This window comes from Centropristis striata, chromosome 4 (genome assembly GCF_030273125.1).
Source record: "Centropristis striata isolate RG_2023a ecotype Rhode Island chromosome 4, C.striata_1.0, whole genome shotgun sequence".
NCBI classification, from domain to species: domain Eukaryota; kingdom Metazoa; phylum Chordata; class Actinopteri; order Perciformes; family Serranidae; genus Centropristis; species Centropristis striata.
Genome location: NC_081520.1, coordinates 36670210 through 36684215, shown reverse-complemented (window position 1 = coordinate 36684215; position 14006 = coordinate 36670210). Strand labels below are relative to the sequence as shown.

Genomic DNA, 14006 nt, shown 5'->3' with positions numbered 1-14006 from the left:
GGGATCGTAATCAGCCAGGACTGTGGGAAACAACTGTATAACAATGCACTTTGTTCTCTGTGAGCGCTTGTGTGTTTAGATTAAATACCACATTCAGATATTTGCAAGACTTTTCAGAGCAAACAAACATTCCTACATGTACTATTAATTAAAAATTAAACTGTTAGATTGATTGTCATGTAACTCAACTGCAGATTGTTATAAATGCATCGTCTGCACACACACACACAAGTGGAAGCACATGCATGGAGAAACAAACACACCCTCAGAAAAGTATGCCCCTCATCTCTCACAATGGAACAAATTCTGGCATAACTGGACCCTATTCAGTGTTTCCTTCCTGTGTGTGTGTGTGTGTGGGGGGGGGGGGGGTTGTGCGTGCATGTGTGTGAATATCTCCATAAACAGGATGTAATACGCGAAATACCTCCAGCCAAATACTTTAACCGCTTTTCAACAGTTCAGCTGACGAGCTGTGGAATATTTCAGCTGTAAGAGGAGACCTGGCTCTGAACTGGCTACTGGAAACGAGCTGTTCTTAACGCTACGCTGCTATACCAACAGCCAAAGTGAGCTTGAGCAAGGCACCAAACCACTCAGCGTTCAATGCGGCCGAACAGAAAGTGTGTCTGTAAATATGTAAAGAAATAACCATATGTGCATCACACATCGTAGATAAGTGGTATGCATGTGTGTGCATCAAGGTTATAATAGTTTTGGATTTTTCATTAGTTTTAGTTTTAATTTCGTTGTCAATTTTTGTTTTCAAATTCAGTTAGTTTTAATTAGTTTTTAGAGTGAGTTTGCTAGTTTTGATTAGTTTTATTTTTTGGAAAATGCTTAGTTTTAGTGTAGTTTTTATTAGTTTTAGTGTTAGTTTTTTGTAATGGGGTATTTTTTGGGTGCCAGATTCAATAAGGTCACAATAAATGTTGCCTTTATTTCCTTTGTCTGATCCATCTCAGCCCCAATAAATTTACTAAGTCATAAAACCAGATAGATGAAATAGATTTCATATCAACCAAAAAGGTTTATGTATGAAAAAAGTTGTCAAAGACGAAAACTAAGGACATTTTCACTATAGTTTTAGCTAGTTTTGTTTTTTTTTGTTAAAAAACTTATTATTTTTATTTCAGTTAACGAAAATGTTTTTTCAATTCTAGTTTTCGTTATTTTGTTAGTTTTCGTTAACTATAATAACCTTGGTGTGCATGTTAGTGTGTGAATATTAGTTACCTCTCAGAAAGCTGTCTGATCTGGGGTATGCCCATATACTTGTGGAAATGTTCAAGCACATTGACAACTCCCTGCAGCAGGTTGGCCACCTCGCCGTACTGCCTCTTTCTGGTCATGGCTCTGGAACAAAACACAGATATGAATTATTTCTATTCTAACATGAAGAAAAGATTTATCTTCATATTCTCTGCGCTAAAGTTGTCATGTGATTACATCACACACCTCTGTAATCATGTCATTAATGCATCAGTCTCCATGTATATCTCTCAGAGGTGTTAATTATTTCCTAACACACGATAGGTGAGATAACCACCCACTCTCCTTTCAAAAATAGCATACAGAATACACAGGGATATGGATATTACAGATTAAAATGATTAGGGGCCTTATAGGGATTGCATAGTATGTTTATAATTCCACCCACCTGAAAAATTATGAAATTCTATGTGATTTTCACATCCTTTGCAGTTTAATCCGATGTTTCTTTAATATACATAAACTGCTTTAACCCAACACTACTGAAAACAGAATGCATTGCAATGAAACTTATTATTTAGCCAAAAGTCTGAGGGTTATACAAGTTTTGAAACAACACCTGCCTTAAACTGGAAGCAACTAATCCTTTATCCTAATATTAAGAGTGCAAATCACAACTTAATCCCAAATTCTTTATTTTGTTTGAATAGTTTTTAGGGAAAAACTCTTTGGTCTGATCTGTTAAATTGGATTGTACCCACTCTAAAGAGTCGACGCCCCCTGCCAACATGTGCAGGTGGTTGAGGGTGGTGATGGATGTAGTTAGGTGGCGCTTGGCATGGTCCAACTGCTTTATGTCCCTCGTAATCTCCTTGACCTGTGCAGGAAGTGGAACACGTCAGACAGGGTGGTCATATAGCATGGAACAAAGGAGACAGTTAAAGATGGGAAAGGAAGAAGAAAAAAAAAATGTGTGTTTTTCACTCGATGGGGTGAAAGGACAAAGAGAAATAGAACTTGATGAACGACACACCCACTGGTTTGAGAAATAATTGCTCCTACATGCCTCCTGAGGGAGGGTCTGCTTGCCAAACTCACCCCTCTCGCACCCAGCCTACTGGCCTTCCTCTGACACACACACACACACACACACACACACACACACACACAACAGACAGACACATGGTAGGAGCATTACCTCGACTTTAAATAACTCTCACCACTGTCCTCTATTGTAACAGAAGGATACAGGGTGTAAGGGTGTATCTCTCCTGTGCTCGGGTCACGTCCCTGATTAACTTCAACAAGCCACCTTTTGTGTGTGTGTGTGTGTGCGCGTGTGTGCGTGTGTGTGTGTGTGTGTGTACAAACCATTTGTTCAGACTTCTCTGCCTTGTCCTTAATGTCTTTTATTTTGCCAAAGAGCTGCTGGATGGCAATCTGGGCCTCTTCCAAAGCCTGCCAAAAAGAAAAAGAGCAACATGAAACATACAGAAAAGGCACATTTTACAACTGCTGTGTAAAAATCACCCCCGTATGTCTGGATTTGGATTAATTTGTATTTGTATGTATTTGTTAGAATAAAATTTAATACATACATTTATATATTTTTTTAAAATTACATTTAAATAAAAAATAAAAAAACTCTTCAATTTTCTTCGATAAAGCTGTTTTCTCCTCTCTGCGCACGACAGGCACAGAGCATTCTCTGCTGCTCACACTCTTTTTTTTTTCTCCACGCAACACAACAAACTTTTCAAAAAGACATGGTGGACATGGTGCTGGTTGATAAAGACCCAGAGCTAGTTCCTAAGAAAAACAAACAAAACAATGGTTCTGTAATTTGGAGGTATTTCGTATTGCAGATGAAGAGCAACACAATTTCTTTTGCAAAACATGCTGCAAGCAAATTGCTTCAAAAGGTGGAAAGTTCTGAATATGATAAAGTCTTTAAATAAAAGGGTTGATGATAATTACTTGCGACATTGAGTTAAAACTAAACACTGCACATGTTGTTTAAAATACTAATATATATCGTATATCACCATTCTGCCAAAAATACAGAGGTATGAGTTTTGGTCCATATCGCCCAGCCCTAATCTGCAGTTGGTCAGAAAATAATAAAAAAGTAATCTGCCATTTGTTGCTTCTACATGAGATGCAATACAGGTGTGTCTTTAGCTCATAAATTATTTCATCTTTATCCCTTATTACTAAACTTTCTTTTTCTTTATTAAACTAACAGCCTGTACTGTGCATTCATTGCAAATGACACATTAAACTGCCTTCTGGTTCCTGCTGGAAGTAAAAGATCTGAAACAAAATGGACTGTCTGGATTTTCTTTCATCCACAAATTCATGGGCAGAGACACCCAGTCAGCAGCTGATGCTAAAATTGATTTATTTTTTATTTGCTATAAATCAAATGTATCATTCCATACATAAAACATAAACCTTCGTAGAAAAAAATATGCTACAGTAATAATACTTTATTGTGAGTAGCAGTGCGGTGTGTGGACTAACTGTGTGCCAATTTCCATGGATATTTCCTTATCCGCGCTCACCACTGGCTTTGCTCCATGTGAAAAAATATCCTGCTTATGCCTGTTCCCAGTTCTGTAATACAGACTAATTGCTGTCTAATTGGCGAGCTATCTTGATATCTGACATTGATAGGTCTTGGTTTGACACATGAGCCATGAGGCTAATCTCTGCATAAAGGCTGTCACTATGAAGGCTAAAGAGATTATTAGCAGTTTTAACAGCCTATAAAGCCAGACCGGATTAGATAACATTAGACAGTTAGAATTGTAAGATGGTTAACGTGCTATTCTAATATTTCACCATCATCTGACATGGCAGCTGTTCTTTGATGGTCCCAAACAGAGATTGTGCTCCGACATCTGATGCCAAGGTAATTGGCTTCACTTGGCTCGATGCTGCGATGCAACTTTGACTCTCCTCGGATTCACACACACACACGGGCACATGTACACGAGGAATGCTAACAGCCGGCACCAGCTGTGCAAGGAATTTACCACTTTTACAAGCACCTCTAAGAATCGGCGACTGAGCAAACACACAAAACTGTGCACATGTACACACGCACAAACATAAATACAGCTTGCACTGACAGCAGAGGATTAATTTCCCTTCCCGAGTGTAGCCAAAGAGTAGCACTTGGTGACAGTGTCGTATAGACACAATCAAGGTCAAGGCGACAACATGTGATCAGGTCAAAAAGATCACAACAAAACAAAGCTGATGTTATCTCTGCAAGGGGAGTTTTAACCTTAACCCATTGAGGCCTGAAACGTCTGTAAAACCTCTGGGCGATTTTAAAATAAGCCCCTAAAACCTGAAGTTTTTCTGGAAATTCAACAGAAGTGTCAACGCTTCTACTAAATAATAGATTTTTCAGCCTCTGTAGCAGATAGAAATGAAATTCTAAAAGTATTTGAGAGCTTATACAAATACTACAAAACGACGTATCCGCTGTCCAGGCTTCAATGGGTTAATGGGATGGTTGGGTTTTTAGAAGCGGGGTTGTATGAGATACTTATTCACGCCCTGAGTGTGGAGAGGCAGAACTGAGACAAAAAGCTAAGCAGTGTATTGCTGCATCAAAACAAATTTTCGCCTAAAATAAAAAAAATCAATATGAGTTTAAGTATACACTATATGAAGAATATTTTCACCTCTTTACATTTCCGTCAGACATCTTTTTGGCAGGGAACTGTAGCCATTATATCACTTAAAAGCCACCAGATCATTTGACAACAAAAATCAGTTTTAGCTTACAGAACACAGAAGTTTGGCGGGCTTCAGTTTTCCCCAAATAAACATAGAAAAGGGCTGTCTGTCTGCAAGATAATGCAGTGAAAATATTCAAATGTAGTGTACACTTAAAAGGAAATTGCTTTCTTTCATTCTTTCTTTCTTTCGGTGTCTGAAATATGTTTTGCCCACGTCCACAGATGTGCTGGTACTCCTGCCTGCTTCTCTAAACTGGGGACGCACCGACTGCCATCTGCTGTAGGTAACACACCGACAATCAAAAAAGTACCTCATACAAACTATTCAAATAATCTATCTAATGCTGTATCTCTGTATGTTGTTGTTTTTCATGTACTCATTTATTTTTCTATCTGCTCATGGTAAAAAAGAAGGATGTGTATTATTTCTAATTTTCTCTGATTTGTAACAAGACTATGTAGGACTGGGAGGGGGGAGGAGGGGAAAAGGGGTTGTTTTTTGTTTTGGAAAAAGAAAAAAAGTCTTTATTTCTCACTGTATGTACTTTTGCCTGTCGAATGAATAAAAACATTTATATTAAAAAAGAAAAAGAAAAAAACTATTCTAATAATCTGAAATATCCCTTTGATATTCCTGAACTAAGCGTAAACTTCATCTACTCTGTGTAAAATATATATATCCCTGTTAAGACAATGTGCCATTGAGGCAGACAGAGAGGAACTCTTGTTTAACAAAGATGAGCAGAAGCCGACTCTAGCTTGCTTGCTTGCATGCATCTTTCTTTCTTTTTATTCTTCAAACAGCCCTTTGGTTGTATGATGATTGGATAAATGAATTGGAAAAATGCATGCAGGTTATGTGATTACTCTTTGATCTCAGAGTGAGGAGGAAGGGAGCGCCACTGAATCTTTAAAGAGGTTCCCTGGAGGAGTTCTTGAGCAAACAAAGTGCAGTTAGAAGAGGCCAGACCCTCCAAGGCTGCGATTGTCGCTCATGCAGACTCAGCTGAGTCAATCTGGCTCGCTTCCTAGCGCTCATTTCCTGTATTTAGCCTTGAGGAAAGCAGAGAGAGAACACTGCCCAGCAGGCGCCTCCATGCCCGAGATGTTATCTGCTCTCACACAAACACGCACATGCACACCGACGTATCCTCTAACATGCAATAAGCGGCACAGGTTCCAAGACGTACAGTACGTAGGCGGTAATATAGAGTTAAAAAAAGCAGTTTGAACAGGCTTGGGGTGTACTTCACTCCTCCTTCCTCTGACAGACATCAGTGTAACTTTGTAAAGTAGATGGTATATTAAACAGCACTTCTGAGTTTAGAGCCAAATACAATAAATCTGATCAAGCAAACAGAGTTATTTTAACAACTGGATCACTGCCTGAGCTTCGTGTAAACTTTTCGAGAGAGACAAGAGAAGCTCATGAAGTGTTTTGTATAGAAACACTTCTTCGTTAAAACAACTGTTCTGTCAAGGCTGAAACTGACAGTGAGCCATAAAAAAAGTACCACTTTCTAATGCATTTTTTACAAGTATAAATAGAAGTAAAATATGTTCGATTTCTTCTTCATAAAGCAACACAACATGTTGGCACAGTTGGTGTTTGCAGGTGATGCCATAGTCAGATTTAGGCAGTCACCAAACACAGCACAGGCTGATAGAATCAACAGTGTGAAGCATTTTTTATCTTCTTTTAAGAAATATAAATACAGAAAAGAAGGTTATAGACACCACAAATTAGACAGTTTAGAGCATATAAGACAGAGCTCTAAGAAGATGAAAGCATGGAAGCTAAAACAAGCTGTGAACAGTCTTTTTTTGAGCCAACATTAAATATTTACATTAATGCCCTTTCTATAGGAAGACCACCCAACACTGGATTTTCTAATGCAGCTCCTCTCTATACCAAAATGGGCATATAAAGAGAGCACAAACACAGAAAGTAAAACGCAAATACCAGGTTGCCAACCATGCAAGCAGCAAGTTCAACTTAATGTGAATGGCGGTAACTGGTAACAAATGTTCAGCCTGCTTAATGAGATATTTAAGCTTAGACATCAATATTTAGATTCCAACCAAAAATAGGGTTCTCACACCTTCTTTAACATCAAATTCAAAGACTTTCCAGGCCTGATTCCCTTATATTCCGTGACCCAGCTTGGAATAGTTTGATGGATCAAGATTAATTACTGTTAAAAAAACTTTAAAGTTTGTGAATATGAGGGGGGAAAAAAACTTAAATGAGTTAAAATGATTTGAAAATGTATCTCTGGTGTATGCTCTTTTATAAAAAATATTATTATTTATTTATATATTTTTTTGTTATCATTTATTTATATTATTTTAAGTTTATTTAAAATAATAATAATAATAATAATAATTGTATTTATTTATATTTTCTTTCTCCTCCTTTTCCGCCTGTTGTTTTAAAACAGAAAGCTTGTTGTATAAACAGTGTGTGGTGCTTGTGTAATGTCTGGTGGCCAAATACAATTTTTAAGTATAAAATAAATAAAAAAAATACAAGCACAACACCCCTTTCTTTAATGCTTGGATTCTGAGATGTGGAAATACCGTGCAACATCATGTGTGGTAGGAATTTCTCGGCTGGCAAACTACAACCAGATCCAGATAATTTTTGTGTAGAGTTTTGTACATTTTGTGTGTTTGACTGGTGAGGAGCCCTAATCTTCAGCACTTTAGGAAATAACATTTGCAATATTTCTACCACATGAAATGATGCAGGTTTAGGGGGATTAGTCTGGACTATTCTCAATGAGCCGCGTATGAGCACTGCCATAATTTCTGGTTAATGACGGAGTTCATGTCATTATAACCGAGTCTGTCTCTCTGCCACTGGACACCATGTATTACAGTCAATCATACTGTCACCATTTTGGCTTGTGGGGCCATGTGCCTATGTATCGCTCTTCATGTGATACAGTAGACATTTCAGTACTGATGGGTTTTTTTCACAAATGCAAAGATTTTTTTGTTGCCAAGTAACACAGCCATCGCCACATTAAATATCAGCTCTATTAGCCGCCATGGCCTGACCACTGAGAGAATCACATTTCCACACTCTCAGTCCTGCAGCATACAACTGTCTGACTCCCTACAGAAAAAACACACAAGAGAAATCATTCCCCAGACCTCCTCCACTTTGTCTCTCCTCCTGTCTCTCCATCCTTCTCCATAAATGTTACCTTCTAAGGTTTCAAGCTGCGGATTGCATTTAGCTCGGTGAGAGTTCAGTCAACAGCAGAAATGACTAAATTGCTGATGATGTTGGTTTTATTCTATTGCCGTCTTTATGTTTCAATCGCCATGTTGAAATGAACACCTCTCCATCTTTCCGTCTGCAGAAAGGATTTTTTCCCTCTGGAAATGTTGGAATGGCACTGTGGGGTTGGAAAAACAAACTAAAATTATTGTGTGTGACTGTATAATGTTATTGGTCTGGAGGGGATTTGGAGCGTTTCCGCTACCAAACGGTAGCTAATTAGGAAAGACAGGGCCACCAGGCCAGACACCCTGACGACAGCGCACACCTAATCATGTCAGCTGGTCAGAACATACGCGGCTCGCCCGTCAGGTGTCACGTTCCCTTCAAGCCGCAACTCTTTGACAGCGAGAGGACCTGGATCAAATCAGCAGGGGCTGTTCTTTTCCGTCATGCTCCCACAAGAAGAAGGCAAAGACTCAAAAGCCTGGGTTTAAAAGAAATCTAAGTATTTACATACGGGAATCTATTTCCCAGACGTGTTTTCCGTAAAGAGGGGTAGTTGGAGCAGTGGGAATGGTTCTGAGTCATCTTGTCCTTTTCCATGGAAGCAATGTGGAGAGAGGAAAGAGCAGGCGAGCGGGAAGAACATGTTTTTCTGGGTTGGGAGCAACCAGTGGCACTATTCTAACTTCAGGATGTTGTTTTGAATGCCACAAGTTACAATAGCCCTTGTGGTTTGTATAGAAAATACACAAAAGCGGTTGTAAATCTCCCCCATATCTTCTATTAGAACATGCAAGTTTCAAATGCTGCTTTTATAACACGATGTGTGAGGAACAATACTGTATACTGGTGCACTACCTCCATCACCATAACAAAATAATAGAATTCAGCACTTCGTAAAATCTGACATATAACTAAAATAAAAGAATAATGGTTTTTTTTCCAAGCCACATTACCAGAAAAAACAAATTTAAAGTTGATCATGTTTGTCTTGGTGCTGCAGAATGTCCCTATATGACCTAAAGATCAACTCACCTGTCTGCCATCCTGGCCCACATTGGTCTGGCCCCTCACCACAGTCCTGATGTTGTCATCCAGGCGCCTATCACAAAATGACAGTAATTCAGAGTAAGGGTAAAATACAAAAAAAAAGTGTTAAAGAGAAATGTGTTATCAAGTCATTGACATGAACTCACCGGATCTTGAGACGGATCTTGTTTACCACATCATCAATATTAGCCAAAGACTGAGGACACAAAGATGGATGAACATGAAGCAACCACACAAATAGAGAAAGTACTCTTTTCAATCAGTTATACTCTTTATTATAACTTTCTGGAAGTTTATCCAGCTGCTCATGTGTTGCACTTTTGACCCTATATTTTACACAAAACACCCACATACTGCAGCATTTATTTTGTTAGGTCTTGTTTTTAAATTTTACCCTGAGGTGTATTGCTTTTGTTATGCTGAACGGTTCTGTTTTCTGTTGTTATATTTCCCTCTGGGCGTCTTGCTACCACCACTGCTTTGTTTGTTTGTCTGTTTTTAAACGTGCTAAAAATAAAGTGTATTATTATTAATACCATTGAACAAGCACAAAACTTCAAATTATACAAATCTCTTCGATTATATCTTGAATGTGAAATGCAGGGCAGGTGTGAGCCCTTATCTGTTGAATTATTTTACACAAAACCCAAAGGGAACATGCATGCACACAACTAGAAGTCCTACATATATGAATACAAACCACAGGGTTACAGTGACCCCTTATGGAGATGGAGTATACATATAGACATGTACTGTATACATATGAACTATACTGCAATCTCTTAAGATAAAGTTTATAGTGCAACACAGTCAAAAGAATCACAATACACACATGATCGCATATGTATACACATACGTATACATACACCCTCACAGACATCTGCACAATGTGCATGTTAACATATGCATAAATCTGTTCTGTTCACTTGTTTTTCATTCCTTATCTGATATCAGTTTGTTTGTTTAGTTGTTTCACCTTGATAACCTCATAAAAATTAGGGAACAACTTTATATGTTACATGTGTTACAATAAATTCCTCTTGGTTTTATTGGTTGCCTGTATTGTTCCTATAAAATAAAATATTGAATGTTCATCCATGCACATATAAAGAGGTCTAATCTATGTAACTTCTTTGGTTTATAAAGCACAGTATGTATTTAATAAATCAAAGATCAACTGGTGTTTTTCATGTAAGATTTTTTTTTTTACATGCAACAGACATGTTACAGTGATGGCTGAATGAGCTGTTTCACTGTCATGGCTGACTGGGAAACCTAAATAGAACAGGGCCGTTGTTAATGTTACAGTATACGTGACACTTTTTTCCCTATTTTGACACGTCAATATATTTTTTACATTTTTAATGTAATGTAATAAGTACTAAATATTTTATTGCTCAACATGTTTTTGTTCTTTAATGGCTGTGTTATTGTTTTTCCCCACTGTAAAGCACTTTGAGCTGCATTTTATTTTGTGAAAAAATGTTTATTGTTATCATTAAAAATGTCTACTGTTGGGAATGCCTGCAGATAATCAGTTTTTGGAGAAAGGTCCTGCATCCTAATGGAAAGATTATTGGTAACCACATATTCTGAATATTTACTTCTTCTGATGATTTTATGACCTCAAACTCTGTTAAGTAAAGCCCCTTCTCGATGTTCACTTTTTGGAGGGCAAGCAATGTATTGCCTGTAGTTGAAAAAAAAAAAAAAATCTGTGGAATTTCCAAGTTGCTGGAAGCGATGACTTTTCACTATACTCTCAAAAAGAAAAGCATTTTTTCAAAAAACAAGCTTGATAAATTTGGGAAATTTATGATTTAAAAAATTATTTACTGGAGGTTAATGACACAAATGATTGGCTTATCTTATTAATATTTCATTTATGTCTTATTTCTATTTTCCCCTCAGTAAGATAAAATAAGATATGACTTTATTTATCTCGTTGTGGGGAAATTTAGTTGTCACAGCAGCACAAGGTACAGACACATAGATATAGAAGACAGAATAAAGAATATAAAAAATAAGATATATACATTATATACACATTATATACATACATTTCTGCTATTTGGCATTTATTATTACATATTTTTTGTGGTTGTTTGTTTCCTAAAGGAACTTTGCATTTTTGCAGACATTGCACATTGGAGAAAATATATTTTAGCATGCAAAATAGGTTAAATAGCTTGTTGCATGTAGTAGTATGAACATCAATGAATAGATATATTTAAATATATAATTGGTATATGACATATATAATATAGAAAAAAATACAGAAGGCCCAATATAGGCCTAATGTGGTTGTATGTAAACAGAGTGCAAATAAAGCAGTGAAGTAAACTGTCTGGTGGAACAAACAGTGCTGTATTATGTGGTGCTGCTGTTAAATAGTTTTAAGGGGATTCTTTATGATGTTTTTTTTGTTCCTAACAGTAACAGTCAATCCACTTGTGTTTCATAGAGCTATCGACTGACCCCCCACTATAATAAATATCTGTAAGCACTCAGTATGTCTGCAGGATGTGTCACTGTACTGTACCTGCTCGGTGGGGAACAGTGTGTTGATGTACTCCACAGCATTGAAGTCTGCTCTGTCCAGCGGGTCCTGGCTGGGAAAAACCTTAGTACACAAGATACACTCGGCGTTCAGTCACACTGTCATGGCTGTCGACGTCAGCTACACTCAAATATTTGATGCTGTATAATGATGACTTCAACATGCAAACTGGTGATGCCTTGTAGCGTTATTCAGCTGTTTTCAGCCTGTCATTGCCGCATATCGTCACACTGTTAAAATAATAAAATATGTCATTTTTTTTTGCCTAAATCATCTCCTCATGACGCCTACATCCTCAGTTGATCAGATCATGTGATTTTACCCCTTTAAGATAATGGCCTATGTCAAGTGTGTGACTTAAGCGGATTTACTATGCCTAAGTCAAAATGAAATGTGACTTAGGCAGTTTCTTTGAACATGCCTTTGTGACTTAAGCAAGATATGGTAACACTTTATTTTGAAGGTGTCTACATAAGAGCGACATGAGCGTGTGATAAACATGACATGAGATGTGTCATGACCATTAACGACACTTTGAAGTAACATTAATGCTCATGATACTTGTCATGTCATGTTTCTGACAGGCTTGTGTGACTCTTATGTAGACACTTTCAAAATAAAGTGTTACCATATCTTGCTTAAGTCACAAAAGCATGTTCAAAAAAATTGCCTAAGTCATTTATTTCTCTTAAGTTACATAATTTACACACAGTGTTATTACTATGCCAATAGCCATCCTTTGTTACATGAGTGAAATGATCAATAAATGTCATATGTTAGTTGTTTGTGTTTCCTGCAAAACTTGAAAAAAATGAGTAAGGCGATTATTTTAACAGGGTGACGATATTCAAGCTGTTTAATTACAGGCGCAATGGACGACAATCACCGAAGAGTAAAAGACAAAGACGGCTTTGTAAACATATGTCACGCATTATTTCCAGCTGGTTTTTAACGTGGCCGCAATGTGTAAACAATCTGACAACATTTCCTTGGGCTAAACCGTGTAAATATAGTGGGAGAATCAATGTTTGATAGCTAACAGTCGTAATACAGCACAGCCACATCCAGTTAGCCTGCTAGTTTAACAACTGGTTTAGTAGCAAGACCAGCAACAATGGTTTCTTTTTAAATGCAATAGCAACGAGATGAAAGGTTTACCTGTTCAATGGCTAGCTGCACCTCCGGTGTTAGGTGCAAAATAGCCTCCAAATCCTCAGCAAGTTCAAACTCTTCCTCCTCCATCATTGTCAAAACAAAACCTCTCCGGCATTCCACTTCCTGGTGAAGAGGCTTCTGGGATACCGGCGTTAGAGAAATGGTGCCTTCAGGGCTGTCGGAAATCAGAGTTTAACCTGAGCACTGGGTTACCTACAAACACTTGTCCTTCTTAAACAAAAAAAAATAATCATATTATTTCCAGCTGCTATCTCTAGAGACGATGTCACTTTCGGTATGCTTTTGCAAAAGAAGTGTTATGAGTAGAGTTATGAAATTATCCCCCATATTTATTGTCTTCATGAATTAATTCAAATTGTACTTAAAATCTCTAACAATAACAAAGGCACAAAAATTATATGATATCTTGAAAAATGTTCCCACTGAAATGAACAGTTAAAACTAATTTGAATCCCCCTTATTGAAAACAACATTTAGACTGTTTTATATGTATTTTATTTTGTCTATTTATTTTTGTATTTATTTATTTTTATTTTATTTTAACTGCTCTGAATTCACAATATTGATGTTATTATAAGTTTTAGAGTTGATTGATGTTTTAAAACACACACACACACACACACACACACACACACAAAAAAAAACACTTGTCCTTCCTCATCCCAGCATGGCTGCTGAGCATGCTCCAATGATGTCCGGGCCAGGAAACAACAACGTGAGTGAGTTAGTGAGTTACTTTTTGAACTTTAAAAAACTGTTGAAAACATGTCTTTTTTTTTAAACCTTTTTATTTGTACCTTTTTGAGTTGTGTCTTTAGTACTAAAATGTCAAAACTCCAAATGAGCCATATGTTTTATTGTTTATGTTATTTTTCACCTTTAGTGTTAGGGATAGAAAATGTTTTTGTCTTGGCCATGTTGGCCTTTTCTGGAATAAATTCACGGTTCCCTAAGAAAAACAAAACAAAAACAAAAAAACTTCCTCATTCTCCTGCATCCTTTTCCTGCCTGACAATAG

General features: G+C 37.2%; 1 protein-coding gene across 1 annotated transcript in view; it reads right to left on the bottom strand.

The window, feature by feature from the left end:
* Nucleotides 1-13089, bottom strand: part of vps53 (VPS53 subunit of GARP complex) — a 35721-nt gene extending 22632 nt beyond the window's left edge. The window contains exons 1-7 of the mRNA XM_059331685.1: nucleotides 12971-13089; nucleotides 11795-11875; nucleotides 9399-9448; nucleotides 9238-9304; nucleotides 2584-2670; nucleotides 1974-2089; nucleotides 1237-1356 (exon numbers count right to left, since the gene is read on the bottom strand). Coding sequence (XP_059187668.1) covers nucleotides 1237-1356; nucleotides 1974-2089; nucleotides 2584-2670; nucleotides 9238-9304; nucleotides 9399-9448; nucleotides 11795-11875; nucleotides 12971-13057 — 608 coding nt within the window. The 5' untranslated portion in view covers nucleotides 13058-13089. The remainder of the gene's footprint in view (nucleotides 1-1236; nucleotides 1357-1973; nucleotides 2090-2583; nucleotides 2671-9237; nucleotides 9305-9398; nucleotides 9449-11794; nucleotides 11876-12970) is intronic.
* Between the last annotated feature and the right edge of the window lie 917 nt (nucleotides 13090-14006).